An 18,262-nucleotide genomic window follows, 5' to 3' on the forward strand; every position below is an offset into this window, starting at 1 on the left:
ATTTCGTCTCATGTGGTCGATCGAGAGAGAGAGAGAGAGAGAGAGAGAGAGAGAGAGAGAGAGAGAGAGAGAGAGAGAGAGAGAGAGAGAGAGAGACAGACAGACAGACAGACAGACAGACAGACAGACAGACAGACAGGCAGAGAAAGAGAGAAAGAGAGACAGACAGAGACAAAGAAACAGAGAGACAGACATATAGACAGGCAGAGAGAGAGAGAGAGAGAGAGAGAGAGAGAGAGAGAGAGAGAGAGAGAGAGAGAGAGAGAGAGAGAGAGAGAGAGAGAGAGAGAGAGAGAGAGCCAGACAGACAGGCAGAGAGAGAGACACAGAGAGAGATAGAGACAGAGAGAGAGACAGACAGACAGGCAGGCAGAGAAAGAAAGACAGAGACAGACATACAGACAGGCAGGGAGAGAGAGAGAGAGAGAGAGAGAGAGAGAGAGAGAGAGAGAGAGAGAGAGAGAGAGAGAGAGAGAGAGAGAGAGAGAGAAAGAGAGAGCAAGCGTGAGAGAGAGAGAGAGAGAGAGAGAGAGAGAGAGAGACAGACAGACAGAACTCCCTGTCGTAACATAGACTACTCTACCGAAAAAGCAGCAAGGGGTCTTTTATATATAGTTTCCCATAGACAAGACAGCATATACCACGGCTTCTGGTGTACCAGTTGTGGGGTACTGAGGACACTCGATCCTAAAATCCATCGTACGTCAGATAAGCTACACCCCCACGTCCTCCTTTACACGTATGCACAATTATATTTTTAATGGACCAAATGATGTCTTTGGCCTATTGAAACTGCTATTTTCTATTAACCGAAGCGGACAGACCCATTACCCGAAGCAGATAGACCCCCTAACCTAAGCAGATAGACCTCCTAACCGAAGCAGATAGACCTCCTAACCGAAGCAGATAGACCCCTTAACAGAAGCGGATAGACCCATTTAACCGAAGCAGATAGACCCACTAACAGAAGCGGAAAGATCCATTAATCGAAGCGAATATACCCATTAACCGAAGCAGATAGACCCATTAACCGAAGCAGATAGATCCCTTAACCGAAGCGGATAGACCTCCTAACCGAAGCAGATAGACCCATTATCCGAAGCGGACAGACCCATTATTCGAAGTAGATAGACATCCTAACCGAAACGGATAGACCTCTTAACCGAAGCAGATAGACCCATTTAACCGAAACAGATAGACCCATTTAACCGAAGCAGAGAGACCCATTTAACCGAAGCGGATAGACCCACTAACCGAAGCAGATAGACCCACTAACCGAAGCGGATAGACCCGTTTAACCGAAGCAGAGAGACCCATTTAACCGAAGCGGATAGACCCACTAACCGAAGCAGATAGACCCACTAACCGAAGCGGATAGACCCGTTTAACCGAAGCAGAGAGACCCATTTAACCGAAGCAGATATACCCATTTAACCGAAGCGGATAGACCCACTAACCGAAGCAGATAGACCCATTAACCGAAGCTGATAGACCCATTAACCGAAGCGGATAGACCTATTAACCGAAGCAGATAGACCCACTAACCGAAGCGGATAGACCCATTAACCGAAGCGAATAGACCCATTAACCGAAGCGGATAGACCCATTAACCGAAGCAGATAGACCCATTAACCGAAGCGGAATGTATCTCTCCAAAAGCCTCCCTTGAGTGCTTGCCATCCCAGTGAATAGTATCAGGTTTTAGGTTACACGATACCCGTCACACCACTTGTTCAAAACACCGGAGACGGCCCTGATAATTCCGACCTCTACCATAGTGTTTGCTTTTGGCTGAATAATTAGTAATTCTAGCAGCCCGAAGAACGTATTGTAAACATGCTCACCTGGAAACTAGAGGGGTACAATAGTTTTGTTTTTGTGTCGTCATGTCAAGGCTATTCCTCGAAGTGTTCCTGGTTCGAGGGTACCGTTTTAACATGACGATATTCTTAATAGAATCTTATGTACTGAATATATCCTGTTTTATTCTTAACATGCGCACGTTATTTCATCAGTCCATCGTATATTATTAATTTCTGACTATCCAACCGTCTGTCCATCTATCCATCCATCCATCCATCCATCCACCCGCCAGAAACCCCACGCACCCACTCATCCATCCATCCATCCATCCATCCATCTACCAACTCATCCATTCATCCATCAATCAATCAATCAATCTACCCACTCGCTCATTCATCCGCCTACCCACTCAGCCGTCCATCCATCCATCCATGCATCTATCGATCCACCAGACAAACCATTTGATTTTAAGTCGAGTATTAGAAAAAACATTTCCTATATTAGAAATTTACATCCTTGTAAAAAAAAAAAAAAAAAATTAATTTTTAGTAGTATGGTTGCAGAACTGCTTAAGATACACTTAGTAACAACACATTTCTGAACGAAATAGTATTTTGTACCAAGTAGTGTTTAGGTAGTGTACTAGGTAGTGTTCAAGTACCAAGTTATCTAAATTAAAAATAAATAAAATTATTTAAATACTAGTACACTTAAATTTGTCGTTAACAAGGCTTCGAGTATGTCTTAATAGTATATTATGCGAAACCGGTAGATATCATGCAAATTATAGATAATGAATAGTACTTGTTTTAGTATATCCAGTGTATGGAGATTTACGACAAATATGTTTGAATAGAATACAGGTTAATGAGTTATGACAATCCTATTAAAGTTGTATTAAATGTAGCCAAATTGTTATGCACTTGTCACAGCATTAATTGTACATAACTTTTCTTATCAAATGAACACCTTACGTGATGTCTTACTTACATAGTCACTGACTCTATTCACTGTTTGTAACCTGTAGTTGTATTGTGTTTTTGCACCTTTACGTGATGTCTTACTTACATAGTCACTGACTCTATTCACTGTTTGTAACCTGTAGTTGTATTGTGTTTTTGCACCTTTACGTGATGTCTTACTTACATAGTCACTGACTCTATTCACTGTTTGTAACCTGTAGTTGTATTGTGTTTTTGCACCTTTACGTGATGTCTTACTTACATAGTCACTGACTCTATTCACTGTTTGTAACCTGTAGTTGTATTGTGTTTTTGCACCTTTACGTGATGTCTTACTTACATAGTCACTGACTCTATTCACTGTTTGTAACCTGTAGTTTTATTGTGTTTTTGCACCGGCCGCGGTGGGGTCGTGGTTAAGCCATCGGACATAAGGCTGGTAGGTACAGGGTTCGCAGCTCGGTACCGGTTCCCACCCAGAGCGAGTTTTAACGACTCGATGGGTAGGTGTAAGCCCACTACACCCTCTTCTCTCACTAACCACTAACAGCTAACCCACTGTCCTGGACAGAATGCCCAGATAGCTGAGGTGTGTGCCCAGGACAGCATGCTTGAACCTTCATTAGATCTTAATCAGCACGAAAGTAAGTTGAAATGGAATAAAGTGTATACGTATCGTGTAATACTTTATACAATAAACTCGTATTCTGTTTTGGTCGAAATTGGTTTTGAAAGAACTCATTCTGAATAATAACTTCAATGCTGTCTTGACAAAGTTGCAAACGACAGCTTAAAAACTCTCTCTCTCTCTCTCTCTCTCTCTCTCTCTCTCTCTCTCTCTCTCTCTCTCTCTCTCTCTCTCTCTCTCTCTCTCTCTCTCTCTCTCTCTCTCTCTCTCTCTCTCTCTCTCTCTCGACCACATGAGACGAAATAAATATATTAAAATGTAATTCTCCAGACAAATCTAAAAGAACCTTCCCGAATATTGTTTTTAACTTACAGGTTCTTGGTTCTGCTCCACGAGCTTTCTCTTGTGCATGACAAATCTCTCTTTCATGTCTTCGGTGCTACAGCATCCATCCAGCTTAATGTCATGTTCGCCCGCCAGTTGCATCATGGTAAAGACATCATCAAAATCCTGAATGTCTTCGAAGCTTATGTCCTCCATGTTGTTCGATGTACAATCGGAACTGTCAAGAGCGACGGCGTCAAAAACCATCTAGATAATATCTCCACTGTAGTCCACAGATAACTGAACAAACAGAAATCCTTAACTGACGATCTGTAAATGTTTAAGTAAGAATCTTAACGTTAAGAGCCAGATAGAAAATATCTTCTTTACAATCTACAGATAACTGAACACACACACAACTCCTTAACTCTGTCGATGTTTAAATCAGTCTAAGCGGTTAAGGACCATCCAGATAATATCTCACTGAATTCGGCTGAACTGGGCACACGAAAAATATAATACGTAATAGTATCTGTCAGCAAGAGAGTCAGGTATAATTGTTTTAAATTCTGATGGTTTTCACTTCTGTCTTCTTTTTAGAGATAATCCTCATCTGTTGCAGAATAGTTTAAGGAAACTGCTTTAAATATATTGGTGAAGACTCTTTTATACGGCATGAGGTCATTCTGGGTATTGCAGCTTAACGTTCTACGAAACGAGACAGTTATGTCTAATAACATGTCCTATACTAGCTCAGCGCGTGTTGCACAAAGGCTAAATACCTTAACACAGGCACGCTCCAGTTGTTTTACATAGTAGACGTCAGAGCAAAGAAGGAAGTTTCAGACTACTCACTAAACTGAAATCTATACAGGATCACGAATGAAAGTAAAAGAAGAAAAAGGAATCCACCCAATGAAATACGTTGAGACGTTCTTCCTGTTTGATGTGTGGGAAATAAAACATGGCTGAACCCAGTAAAGTTTCGACTTAAGCAATTTGCAATAGTTGGCAGTTTAAAAACATGGCGGGCTCTAGAAAACAAATGCGACTGAAGTGTGTGGAAGACGTCAACAAAATCAAAGACTTCCCCGAAGCACTGATGATAATGAGGGATCTGGGCATCTCCGGAGCAGGGCTGAAGAACTTGGATGAAGCGAAAAAGAACATTGCTAGTTGGTACAATGCACACGGGGACAACGCTAAGTCTACCTATGTAAAAAAGGTAAGTGCTACAGACATACAGGAAAGAAAAACAAAGTTTAACGACACCAGACATAATTTTGCTTTAATTATAGTGTCCTGAGTTCGACTAATAGAGCCCTTTAAGAACTAAAATTACATATTAAATATACACTTTCTAGAATGTCAGTATCAGTAAATATGTGTTCACGATGTTTCTAATGGTCCTGAGTTTTGTAGTATCTCAGTCTGAATTTTGTTTCCTATTATATATTTCTTCAATGTCATAATCTGATATTCGATGAGAATTGCGATAAATGGAATAAAGCGGGAGAGGAAAAACTCGCTATTCATTTTTATTAAAGCTGCTGATACCAGTTCCCCTGTATAAAATGCACTGATTCTAAGCTATTACAGCAGGACGATCAGAAACACTATAGGTCTAATATAAAGCAAGACATTGTAAGTAATGTGTAACAGCCAAAAACTATTTGACACTGCCTAATAATTAGGATCAGTGCCTTTAATTTTACCCCTAAGTAATCAAGGTGCAAATATACACGTGAACAAAAGTTAAGCAACATCAACATTTGCTTTGCGTCTCACAAATGATTTTTATCATTTCTCTTCTCTTTTTTTTTTCTTTACCACTGGGCTACGTCCCACCCCTGTTGGTATGATGACGTTGTGCTGTTAATAATAATTCTGTGATCACCTAACTGACCGGTCTGGTCTGTAAAACTGAGGTAGCGAGGATCCGCTGCTGGTCGCTAATAAATTACCAGTCAAATGTGGCGGCATCTAACCGTAACCCTAACCCTAACCCTAACCCTAACCCTAACCCTAACCCCTAACCTAACCAGTCACTCATTTGTATGCAGAGCAATGTTTGACTGAACCTTAGTCCGAGATTACAAATAATCGTAATCGTCGTCGTCGCCATCATCATCAAGATCATCAAGATAATTAAGATCATTATCAGCAGCACCACCACCACCACCACGATTATCTTCATCATCATCACACCACAACCATTACCATCACTACCACCATCACTACCACATACGCCAACTTCTCTCTCGGTAACACTATTAACCGTTAATCCCTGTACAGACACCCCGAGTATTGAGATGTGTGCCCATAACAGCGTAACTGAATTTTAATTGGAATATAACTCTTACGACAGATTAGTTATTAATCTAAGCGCACCCGTCGTAAGTCGGGGAAGTTACAGCACATCCGTCTAGTTGGTCAACTTCGCTGTGACAGGTGAAAGTTTGAGATTAACATTAGAGTACAATTTAAAGTATCTTGTGATGATTACGTAGATAATACTACACGAGTGGCGGAAACATCGAGTTGGATACTTTTAAAAAGAGTTATGGTATCTGATGCTAGTATCAGACTACCAACTGCCAATGTTCTGCTGTCACGACTTCTACGACTGTCCAGTTGCTAGTCTGAGCGCTCTTACAACTGGATTCTCTTCGTGTGACCCATTAGTTGTTAATTTGAGCGCACCCGTCGTACGTCGAGAGTTGGGGAAATTACAACGCAACCGTCGAGTGGGCCAACTTCGTCATGACATTTGACAGTCTGACCCTAGCATTACGGACTCGAATGCAGTATTACGTTTCTTATATATCCTCAAAAACATGGTTTAAATTAAATTTAAACATCTTTTCAGGTAAATCGTAAGTTAGGCGTCACAGAGAAATCAGTTTCACGTTAACTTATACGTCACATAACAATCAATTTCAATATTGCTTATTTCATTGCATGGTATGGCTGTGGCGACAGGACACATTTGTGTGTTATTGCCGGTGTTATATTTATTTAAAATACATGCACTTGTATTTGAAATGCAAAACTCACTTCAGCGCAAACATGTCCCCTCTCCTTTTTATGCTTTAATGTGATATTGCATGAACGTTTATTCTGTGTCAGTGTATTTAACACTTCTGAAGCTACCACAGGTGGTATTACGTTCAATGAGCTCAGTAACCCAGAACGTCACACAACACGTTCGAATATGTATGCGTTGGCTAGGCACATAACCCATATGTTCGTGTGAGGAACAAATGTAGCTAGATGTCAGCAGTGACTTATTCCTCACGCTGAGGGTATGGTGTACGGGATATAGTCTGTTCAGTCCTGTACTTGCCAGACACGGCTTTGTACTTGGGGTCGTCAGTGTCATAAAATGTATTTTTAGAACTCGCCCACCCCTGTCACCCACGCTATATTCTACTTATGGAATAGTAGAAGAGCAATATTTTTTGTTTAACGACTTCTCAACTCATTTTAAATTATAAATGCTTGTTACTTAACGTGGTTATTGCGACAATAAATCGAGAAATAAGTAAAGACAGACAAATGGATAGAGCTAGCTAGACTGGCACACACACACACACACACACACACACACACACACAGAGAGAGAGAGAGAGAGAGAGAGAGAGAGAGAAGAGAGAGAGGAGAGAGAGAGAGAGAGAGAAAAGAGAGAAGGAGAAGAGAGAGAGAAGAGGGAGAAGAGGGAGAGAGGGAGGGGAGAGAGATCGAGAGAGAGAGGAAAGATAGAGATAGAGAGGGGAGAGACACACACAATAACAGAACAAAGGGGGGGGGGAGTAGAAAAATAAAGAGAGAGAGAGACAGAGAACAGATAGTTAGAGAGAAACAGGGAGAGGGTGACAGACACACACACTCAGAGAGAGAGAGAAAGAGAGAGAGAGAGAGAGAGAGATGAGAGGAGAGAGAGAGAGAGAGAGGAGAAAGCGAGGACGAGTCAGAGAGAGAGAGAGGAACGAGATAGAGATAGAGAGACGGGTAGAGAGGGGACCACACCACTAGGGGAGGAGATGGAGAGAGACAGAGGACAGATAGGTTAGAGAGAACAGAGAGGTGACAGACACACACACTCAGAGAGAGAGAGAGAGAGAGAGAGAGAGGAGAGAGAGAGAGTGAGGAGAGAGAGAGAGAGAGGGAGGGAAAAAGAGAATAGAGGAGAGGAGAGAAGACAGATAGGGGAGTTAGGAAGAGAGAAACAGAGAGGTGGAAAGACACACACATCAGGGAGAGAGAGAGAGAGAGGAGAGAGAGAGAGAGAGAGAGAGAGAGAGAGAGAGTGAGAGAGAGAGATGAGAGAGAGGATAGAGAGAAAGAAACAGAGAGGTGACAGACACCACAACTCAGAGAGAGGAGAGAGAGAGAGGAGAGAGAGAGGAGAGAGAGAGGGGAGAGAGAGAGAGAGAGAGGAGAGAAGGAGAAGTTAGAGAGAAAAACAGTGAGGAGGACGGGGGACAAAAAGGGGAGAGAGAGAGAGGAGAGGAGAGAGAGAGAGAGAGAGAGAGAGAAGAGAGGACGGAGAGAGAGAGAGAGAGAGAGGGAGGAGAGAGAGAGAGGAGGGAGAGATGAGAGAGAGAGAGAGTTAGAGAGAGAGGTGACGACACACCACTCAGAGAGAGAGGAGAGAAGAGAAGAGTGAGAGAAGGAGAGAGAAAGAGAGAGAGAGAGAGAGGAGGTAGAGGAGGGAGGGAGAGAGAGGACAGATAGTTAGAGAGAAAACAGAGAGGTGACAGAGAACACACCACTCAGAGAGAGAGAGAGAGAGAGAGACCACTCAGAGAGAGAGAGAGAGAGAGGAGAGAGAGAGAGAGAGAGAGAGAGAGAGAGAGAGAGAGAGAGACAGATAGTTAGAGAGAAACAGAGAGGTGACAGACACACACACTCAGAGAGAGAGAGAGAGAGAGAGAGAGAGAGAGAGAGAGAGAGAGAGAGAGAGAGAGAGAGAGAGAGAGAGAGAGCTGTTTCCGAAACACAGGCTATTCCGACTGAAAAGCCGCAAGAGATATGTTCCCACAAACAGGATAGTACATCCAGTACATATATCGCATACCACCGCTTTTGATATACCAGTCGTGGGGAACCAGTTTGGACGGGGGTAAAAGCTGATCAGTCTTAAGATCCATAGTACCTCGGGAGAGGAATGAAACAAATGCTTGCTCCATAAACAACAAGTTATTAGTGCTTGTTAGTGTGTCTAAAATGTGATAATTACGTCATTGGAGAAAATAACCAAGCAAACAAAGAAAAATAATAAAAAAACACACCCAAAAACCACTTTAGAAATAATGACACAGCCATCAAAAACGTTTCTGTTTCAAATTAGCAACAGCAGGTAAATTTATTACCACGGTCTTTGAAAAGTTAAAGTTTGTTTTGTTCAACATCATTAGATCACATTGATTCATTAATCATCGGCTACTACTTCTGGATGTTAAACATTTGGTAATTGTGGAGCAATTCTAGAGGTGTAGCAATGTTTGGTGCAGACAGAGATATAGTTTATTAACGTCTCACCTTATGGTTAAAATTCTATGGACTATTCTATATTGAAACCAAAATAAAATTGAATCGTTCATGCACTGAAAAGGTAATAAATGGTACCTTTTCCAATCACTCGTGTCAATAATAAATCCTTTTTGTGCATATTTTGTTTGTGCTTTTGGAGTTATGGATTTATAATATATTAAATCGTACATGTCCTTGCATCCTGTTTGCTTTTTTAACAAAACTTTTATTTAGAAGGAAGAATGGGATTATTTAGTGCTCTGAAACTGTCGTCTGTTAAATTTGCTAAGTTATATATGTACGATTTAATAGCTTTTATTAACAAAACATTACTAATAAAATGTGTGGTTATATGGTACGTTTTTTGTATCTGTTCTCATGATAAAATATCACCATGGACATCAAATAGGTCATTTATAAAAACAATACCTTTGCTGACATATTGTTTGTATATTAATGTGTTTTTTTATCAACAAGTATGTCAGTGTTGTGCCAGATGTTGGTGCATAAAATAGCATCTACAGTCTGCGGGTTGTTTTTTCCTCTAGCATTAACCAACTAAGTAGTGTCTCTCCAAAACCTATTTGACATTTTCTCGATTTTCATCATTGTAAAATAGTCTCCATACATTGTAAGCTCATGTATTGATATACTTGTAGCAGATTTAAAAAGGTTTACCCACTTTTAATTATTTATAAACAGTCTTCGTACCCATGAACATTTTAAAGCAGTCATAAAATGTTTTAAATTTGACATATTAAGGCCTCCTTCTTTATAATCTTGAGTTATTAAATCGCGCTTTAATTTTTCGGGCTTGTTCTGCCAAAGAAATTTAAAGAATAGTGTATTAATGTTTTTAAACATCTTTCCTGGATTGGGTAATGAAATTAAAAGATGCGTTGTTTTTGGTATTATGAGCGTTTTAAGTACCGTTATTCTTCCTAAGGCTGTTAATTTTCTAACAGAACACAATTTTAAGGAATTTTGTATTTCTATTAGCTTAGATGCATAGTTAAGTTCAACGGTATTTTCTAAATTAACTGGGAATTTTATATCAAGTAAACTGAATTGTATTGCGCTCCAATCTAATTTCCATCTAGTATGGAGTAAACGTCTTTAAAAAACGTTTTAATTCCTATCCAAATGGATTTTGATTTAGAATAGTTTATTTTTAGACCTGAAATGTGTCCATAATGATCTAATTCCGTAAATGTACTGTACAGGAACTCGGGGGATCCATCTAGAATGAAACTTGTATAGTCCGTATATTGTGATATTAAATATTCTTCACCACCTATAATTACACATTTAATAGTTGGATTATTTCTAATAATAATGGCAAGGATTTCAGCACATATCATTCATTAATTCATTCATCCATTCATTCATTCATTCATTCAGTTTATAATTGATGGGAGTTAATAGTGTATTTTATTTCGTGCTAAATGATTGAAAAATGTGTTTTAAAAAAGTTAAATATTATATACATGGATTTTATTTGTGTGGATTATTTTATACAGTCTCTCCTAACTTCACATGGAGTGGCTCAGTGCTATTATCGATGCGACTTTAATAAACAATGTGTATATCATTCTGTCATTCTGTTTTATCCCCAAGGACCAGGACGCCCTCAATGAGGCCCTGAACGAGGATAAAAGGAACAGAGCCTCCTTACTGAAGGTTTTCGAACAGGCAGAAGCCAACTTTAAGGAACTTCCTGAGAAATTCGTTCACGATCTGGACCAAGTCTTCCCAGGATTCCAAGCTGATCTCAAACGGAAGTCCCAAGAGCTACAGAAGAGTGACTGTGCCATCCTCTTTGCAGGCAAGTCTGATATAACGTTACGAAACCGGATTCAACAGGCATTTACCTAATACGTTTTTGTTTGTTTTTTCAAAATCAGAGGATCTTTCATATGCACTTTTCCACAGGCAAATACATGGCCACTGATTTGCCAATCGTGGGACATACATATTTTACCATTTTAATTACAGATATAAGGGACATATATATTTTTTACTATTACTATTTTTTTATATTATTATTATTATTATTATTATTGTTGTTGTTGTTGTTGTTGTTGTTATTGTTATCATTATCATTATCATTTTTATTATCATTATTATTGTTGTTGTTGTTGTTGTTGTTATTGTTATCATTATCATCATCATTATTATTATTTATTATTATTATTATTATTACTACTACTACTACTACTATTATTTTTGTGATTCTAACTACAGGTGAGACGGGTTCAGGTAAGAGCAGTCTGGTGAATCTGTTGTCAGGGGCGAACCTCCTGCCTACAGCTGGTCTCCAGTGCACTGCGACCATGTGCGAACTGAGGAAGTCCCCCAAGAAATACGCCGTCATTCACTCCCGACAGCGCAAGAAGTCCACGCCGAAGATTCTCGACTGCGGCAGCAACGAGGGCGAGTTTATCAAGAAGCTCCACCAGTACATCACGTTTATTGACGAGGAGACCGAGGAGAGCCCGTATGACAGAGTGGAAATCTTCTGGCCTTTTCCTAGTTTGGAGGTCTGTCTGTCTGTCTGTCCGTCCATCCGTCCGTCTGTGAATCTCTCTGGCTGCCTACCTGTCTGTCTGTCCGTCCGTCCGTCCGTCTGTATGCCTGCCTGCCTGCCTGTCTGTCTGCCTGCCTGTCTTTCTGTATGTCTATCTGTCTGCCTGCCTGTCCATCCGACCATCCGTCCTTCCGTCTGTCTGTCTGTCTGTCTGTCTGTCTGTCTGTCTGCTCATCTGTCTGTCTGTCCATATGTCTGTCCATCTGTCTGTCTGTCTCTCTGTCTGGGGCGGAATCTAGATCAGTCGGCTTTCGTTGTGGGATCGAATCACCTGTCCATAAGCGTACAAGACAGGTGGCGGGGGGGGGGGGGGCCGGAGGAGGGTAACTGCCCCCTAGTTTTGGAGCAAATCTTCAAATTCGATCCGCAAAAAAAACGAAATTAGCTGGTCTGAAACCATTTTACCATGTATTTGTATCATTCTACCTACAATATTAGTTGTAATCCGGGTAAGGATTCGTTTGCAACTCTATATAACTGTTTGGCAGTATTGCTAACATAAATAAAAGCTGTTATCCCGATTCGGGCATTTTCGTTTACTTCAGGCAAAAGTCAGCCTGCCCCCCAACCACCCGCTACATGTTGCATACAAACGATCCCTTGCCCAAGTTCTCTGCCGTTCGAGATCTAGACGGACATTTGGAGATTAAGACCGCTCTCTCAGCCAGAGATAACTGTATGGCGAAAACACGGAATAGCTACCTACCACAAATGTCCTTCTAGCTCTCGAAGGGCAGACAACTCAGGCTAAAACGAACCCTTGCTGATACTCACTTTTTATTTTTCCCTCCCAGGAATGCGTTGTGTTTGTAGACAGCCCCGGCGTAGGTCAGAGCCAACACGTGTTCAAGCAGATAGAAAAATACATGACCAAAGCATTCGGCTTCATCTACGTCATCAACCCTGGCAGCATTCACAAGGACAGGGTATGTCTTTAACATTTCATCATCCTTGATACCGTCGTCAACAGGGAAGAGGGTCACTCAAACAGTTACATACATATAGTTAATGGCGACTTCTTGACAAAATGATTGATCAACTTTCGTTATAAAATTTACAAACAAATCATTTCATTGAAGTCGATTTTCCCGTCCAGGTCAGCCTGGATATAATTATATTCGTCATCAACACCATAATTATCACAGCTACCATTGTGATGACCTTCAACTCCTTGATCATCATCATCATCATCATCACCACCACCATCAACATCATCACCGCTATCGCCACCGCCACCGCCACCACCATCATCATCTCCACCACCACCACCACCACCACCACCACCACCACCGTAACCACCACCATCAATTTGATCAGCATCATCATCATGACCACCAACATGACAACCACCACAGCCATCATCACCACCACCACGACCATCATCATCATCATCATCATCATCATCATCAAGACCATCAATCATCATCATCATTAATGTCATCATCATGACCATCACCACTACCACCACCACCATCATCATCATCATCAACAACAACAACAACAACAACAATAATAGCAGCAACCATTTTTAAAAAGTGGTGCCAGAAATTATCGCTAAAGATCGAAAGGTTGTCCAAAGTCAAGAAGCGTCCTATTTTACGTACGGCTTGTATATTACGAATCTGCGCGCGCGTGAACTTTGACTACACAATAATTCTGAAAAGGAAGTACTTGTTACCGATAAAGATTTTTTTTTTAGAAAAAAAACAAGCAAAAAGTTATTTTTATACAAAATGCATTGTACACGATCGTTATTTTAAATAGTAGCATCGATTAAAATCATATGCTATATTAATACCTACCTGCATCTAAATAATCAGCACTTGTCAACAGCGAAAGAATCCTGACGCTGTCACGTCTGCTTTCATCTTTGGGTCAGGTCACGAGACGTACGTATTCTTTCAATAAAAACGAATTATGGAATCCCATCTTACCTGTATGACGCTTTCCGATCCAGGCCTTGGAATGTACAAATGCAACTGTGGCATGTGTTTTATCTATCGACGGAATACACTTGTAAGGTTATAAACATTTTATTAATTGATATTTGTAGTTAATTGAATAAGGTAATAGATCAAATAATCAAATTGATCGTGCGATTACAATGCGTGTGCGTTTTAGCCACTTTCCCCGTTAATAGGACGCTTCACGATCCTTCGAGGATATATTCGTATTGTAATATGTTCCATTACAACCGAAACTATTAAATCATTTGTCTTGATATCTCATTTTCATTTTCAGAAAGCCTAAACCTCTGCAGTGCCGCCCCGGTAGTTATAAATGCCCGTCTATTTGTTTGTTCATGTTCCATGATTTACATATGAATAGTGCAAATAAACGTGACTTCTTTGTTCTCCAATAAGTGGTTTGATGTCCTGGTATAATGCTTTCTTCAAGATGGATTCATCATGCCATAGATACGCCAAGTCACTTCCCTAGAGCAATAACTTTTAATGTATTGGAAAATAATAAAATTATAGACCTTCATCATATGATATTGTTCTTGGGATAAGCGGGAAAGAGTACGTATCATGTTAACACTCATTTGCACTCGCCATTTGCATTAGAAAACGAAAACTACATAAGCAGGTGTTAAAGTACATAAAACACGGATGTAGGTGGATAAAATCCGCATAACTAATGGTAAGTAATTTGTGTTCAACATTATTATTTTGTTCAACAGGCGCCCACGCTATGGTTGATTTGATGTTACAATATAAAATTTCACAATGTCACTCACACCTACATTATTTTATAATGTACACATTAGTGATTTTTTTTATTGTTAACAAATAAATTAAAAAAAATTAAAAAAAAGAACAAACAAAAAGAAGAAACAAAAACAAAAACAAAGAAAAGAAACAAATATATACAAATAACTTTCAAAATAACGATATCTCTATATTTATCTTTATTTATATAGAGGAAAACGCACACAAAACCCCCACGTACATTTGTATTTGTATCCTCAAGAAGGGTACACAGCCTCGCACCCACCCCCCCCCCCCCCCCCCCCCCCCCCCCGGTTTCTACAGGTCTGTTTAAAGTCGCAAACCCTAGTTTCAACTTTTAACACGTATACTCTACAAACCTGTAACACATTTGGATCAAGTTACAAAAGAGTGAAATAAGAGTCTGTGAGGTTGAAACAGGAAAATATCGTTTAAAATAGATTAGAAGTCAACTCCATAATCGTTACTTCTCAGACGCAAGTGTGTTTAAAAAAAGAAAGACACCCCTCACATTTTGCGATATTAGAAAAGCACCAGGATGACCAGAAACACTTCGGTTGTACAGAAATGGATAATCTAAACAATAAAATATAAATAATTATTGATTTCAGTTATCATAAACGGCTCTAATAGTGAAAAATATGCCATAGTGTTTAACAACTAGGATCCGTCACTTTATAATACATCGCTATGTTTCGTTCTAGCCTGTACACAACGACTGGTATATTAAAGGCCGTGGTATGTGCTATCCTGTCTGTGGGATGGTGCATATAAAAGATCCCTTGCTACTAATGGAAAATGTAGCGGTTTTCAATATTTGATATCCAATAACCTATGATTAATAAATCAATGTGCTCTAGTGGTGACGTTAAACAAAACAAACTTTAACTTTAAAGTACACATCATTTTATCCAAACTATATTACCGTACTTACCGTATTTATTGTATAACCAGCTCGGCTACCTTCTTCGCATGGCGGTACAGCAAAGCGACTTCGATCCATCGACTACGATCTTCGTGAACAACAAGTGGGACCAGGTGCCCCCTAGGGAGCAGGAAGACGTCTTTAAATACACCCTGGAGAAGCTGAACGGCTGCATCCCTGGAACCCAACCCTCGCAGATATACCCGCTCTCCACCAAAGAGGTACGGCACTGATCAACTTGTAAAATGTTTCTTAAAGGAGCACAATCAGTTTTTTTAATTTTTAAAATAATGACGCATTCTAAACAAAAATAGAGATGGAATTGTTGTTTCATAAAATACCATAGATAGGCTAGGTTCAGACTACCAACTGGCACGACGGAGTTGCTAGTCTGAGAACTCTTACAACTCGTTGTATTCAACTCCTACGACCAATTAGTTGTTAATATGAGCGCACCTGTCGTAAGATTGGAATGTGTGTGTGTGTGTGTGTGTGTGTGTGTGTGTGTGTGTGTGTGTGTGTGTGTGTGTGTGTGTGTGTGATTACAACGTAATTGTGGAGTTGGCCCAGTCATGTTTTAAGCATAACAGAACCTGAGGCTTGTCCAGGAGGACGAACAACCGCGGTCGATCGTTAGACTGGTTTTTGTGCCTAATCTGAGATGACATGTGATGTGATAGAAGATGATGACGGCACCAGTCAAATTGTTAGTGAGCGCTCGGCTTCCTGAACACGCCACTGGTAGACTGATACCAGTTCAAATCAATTTACAGCAATTTATTGACTATATAAAAACAACACTTGATCACAAGTCCTGACATGCATTTCAGCAACGTGGCTGGACGTAGCCCAATGGTAAAGAGCTCGCTTGATGCGCGTTCGCTCCAGGATCAATCCCCGTCGTCCCAGCCAGTGCACCATGACTGGTATACCAAAGGCCTTATATGTGCTATCTTGCCTTTTGGGATGATGCCTATAAAAGATGCCTTGCTACTAATGGAAAAATGTGGCGGGTTTCCTCTCTGTTTGTCAGAATTACCACATATCTGACATCCAATAGCCGATGATTAATAAATCAACATTCTATAGTGGTGTTGTTAAAGAAAATAAACTTTAACTTTGTCATTTAATAATGGCAGGTATGGCAGTATTCAATGTTGTGTTTAAAGTTAGTGGCATCTCGAACCTTGATCCGGTGAGACATTATTTCGTATAGTATATAAAACATGAATTCATCATGGCTTTAGTTGTAATATTTCTGTTTTGAGTTATTAAATTGTGTGATGTTACAAAAGGTCGACATTTAGCACTTTATTTATGCTAATAATAGTATATATTAAGTATATCACCTATTCATTGCCATGCAATTGTAACAAACCCAACCCTGAAATTTCGGAGGGTAATAATTAGAGCTGGGCGGTATACCGTATATACCGTTCGGTATCGGTATTATGTCAGTACCGATTTACCGTACCGAGCAAATTTCAAAATACCGAAATTTCGGTATTGAAAAATATTTCCCGGAAAGCACTAATAATATATCTGAGGAACGCAAAATGGGTTGGTATAAATCAGACGAGGGCCTTGTGTATGGAATTTAATTGTATTTAGATGGAATTAGCAGGTGAGCCATAACACAGGCATGCATTTACCGAATACCGTACCGATACCAAGGTAAATCACCCCAAAAATACCGATATCGATACCGAACCTCAGATTTCAGTACTGTCCAGCTCTAGTAATAATACTAAAGATAACAATAAAGACAAGTTAGAAAAGAAAAGAATCGCAGCTTAAGTTGTTATAATTTCTTTAAATGACCCCGTACTCGCCAGGGAATCGGAATGTACATACTTTAGTTACATTTACATTTTATTTGTAACAGCCCACAATTGATAGTTTTGTAAAGATACAGTTAGAATTTCCTAGTCTACGTCTCCGCCTATTGGGTGTTTCGCATAAAATCAGAGACTTCAGATTAGGAACTGAGGGTGCAAAGCAGGGGTCGAAATTTGCTTAAAATTCTACCGGCCCGAATCAAAATTAACTGGTCACGGACCAAAATTGATTGACTGGAACTAATGTGTGAAACGTAAAATAATCACCAGTCTGACGGGATGACGGGTAAAAAAACAGTGCCACGGCACCTGAGCGGAAAAACCAGTCAGGACGGCAGCATTTCAACCACTGCACGGAATAGAGCGCTCGTCTGAGGTGCTTGGGTCTAAGGATCGAATCGCCTCCGTGGGCCCATTTTCTGACTGGGTTTTTCCGTTCCAACCAGTCTCCTACGATGGGTTTTTCAAAGGCGCAGTATGTAGGCAAATGACATATCATGGGGTTTGTTTTGGTTCTCAGGCCCAATGGCAAATCATGGTTTTTGGTTCTCAAGCCCAATGGCACATCATGTTTGTTTTTTGTCCCCAGGCCCAATGACATATCATGATATTTTCTTTTTTGGTACTCAGGCCCAATGGCACATCATGTTCTTTTTTTCTCAAGCTCAATGGCACATCATGGTTTTTTTGGTTCTCAGGCCCAATGACACATGATGGTTTTTGTTTGTTTGTTTGTTTTTTGTTGTCAGGCCCAATGACATTAGTTTTTATTTTTATTTTTCTCAGGACCAATGACACATCATGTTTGGGTTTTTTCGTTCTCAGGCCCAATGACACATCATGGATTTTGTTTGTTTGTTTTTTGTTGTTGGGCCCAATGACACATTAGTTTTTATTTTTATTTTTCTCAGGCCGTGAAAACTATCGA

At 40.1% G+C, this 18,262-nt stretch overlaps 1 protein-coding gene across 1 annotated transcript in view; it reads left to right on the forward strand.

Moving 5' to 3' along the window:
• Positions 1 to 4,532: 4,532 nt before the first annotated feature.
• LOC121367932 overlaps positions 4,533 to 18,262 on the forward strand; it is a 26,451-nt gene continuing 12,721 nt past the window's right edge. Inside the window, exons 1-6 of the mRNA XM_041492390.1 lie at positions 4,533 to 4,942; positions 10,870 to 11,077; positions 11,497 to 11,792; positions 12,634 to 12,765; positions 15,526 to 15,717; positions 18,246 to 18,262. The exon at positions 18,246 to 18,262 is cut by the window's right edge and continues 96 nt beyond it. Of these exons, the coding sequence (XP_041348324.1) occupies positions 4,742 to 4,942; positions 10,870 to 11,077; positions 11,497 to 11,792; positions 12,634 to 12,765; positions 15,526 to 15,717; positions 18,246 to 18,262 (1,046 nt within the window). The 5' untranslated portion in view covers positions 4,533 to 4,741. The remainder of the gene's footprint in view (positions 4,943 to 10,869; positions 11,078 to 11,496; positions 11,793 to 12,633; positions 12,766 to 15,525; positions 15,718 to 18,245) is intronic.

This window comes from Gigantopelta aegis, chromosome 3 (genome assembly GCF_016097555.1).
Source record: "Gigantopelta aegis isolate Gae_Host chromosome 3, Gae_host_genome, whole genome shotgun sequence".
NCBI classification, from domain to species: domain Eukaryota; kingdom Metazoa; phylum Mollusca; class Gastropoda; order Neomphalida; family Peltospiridae; genus Gigantopelta; species Gigantopelta aegis.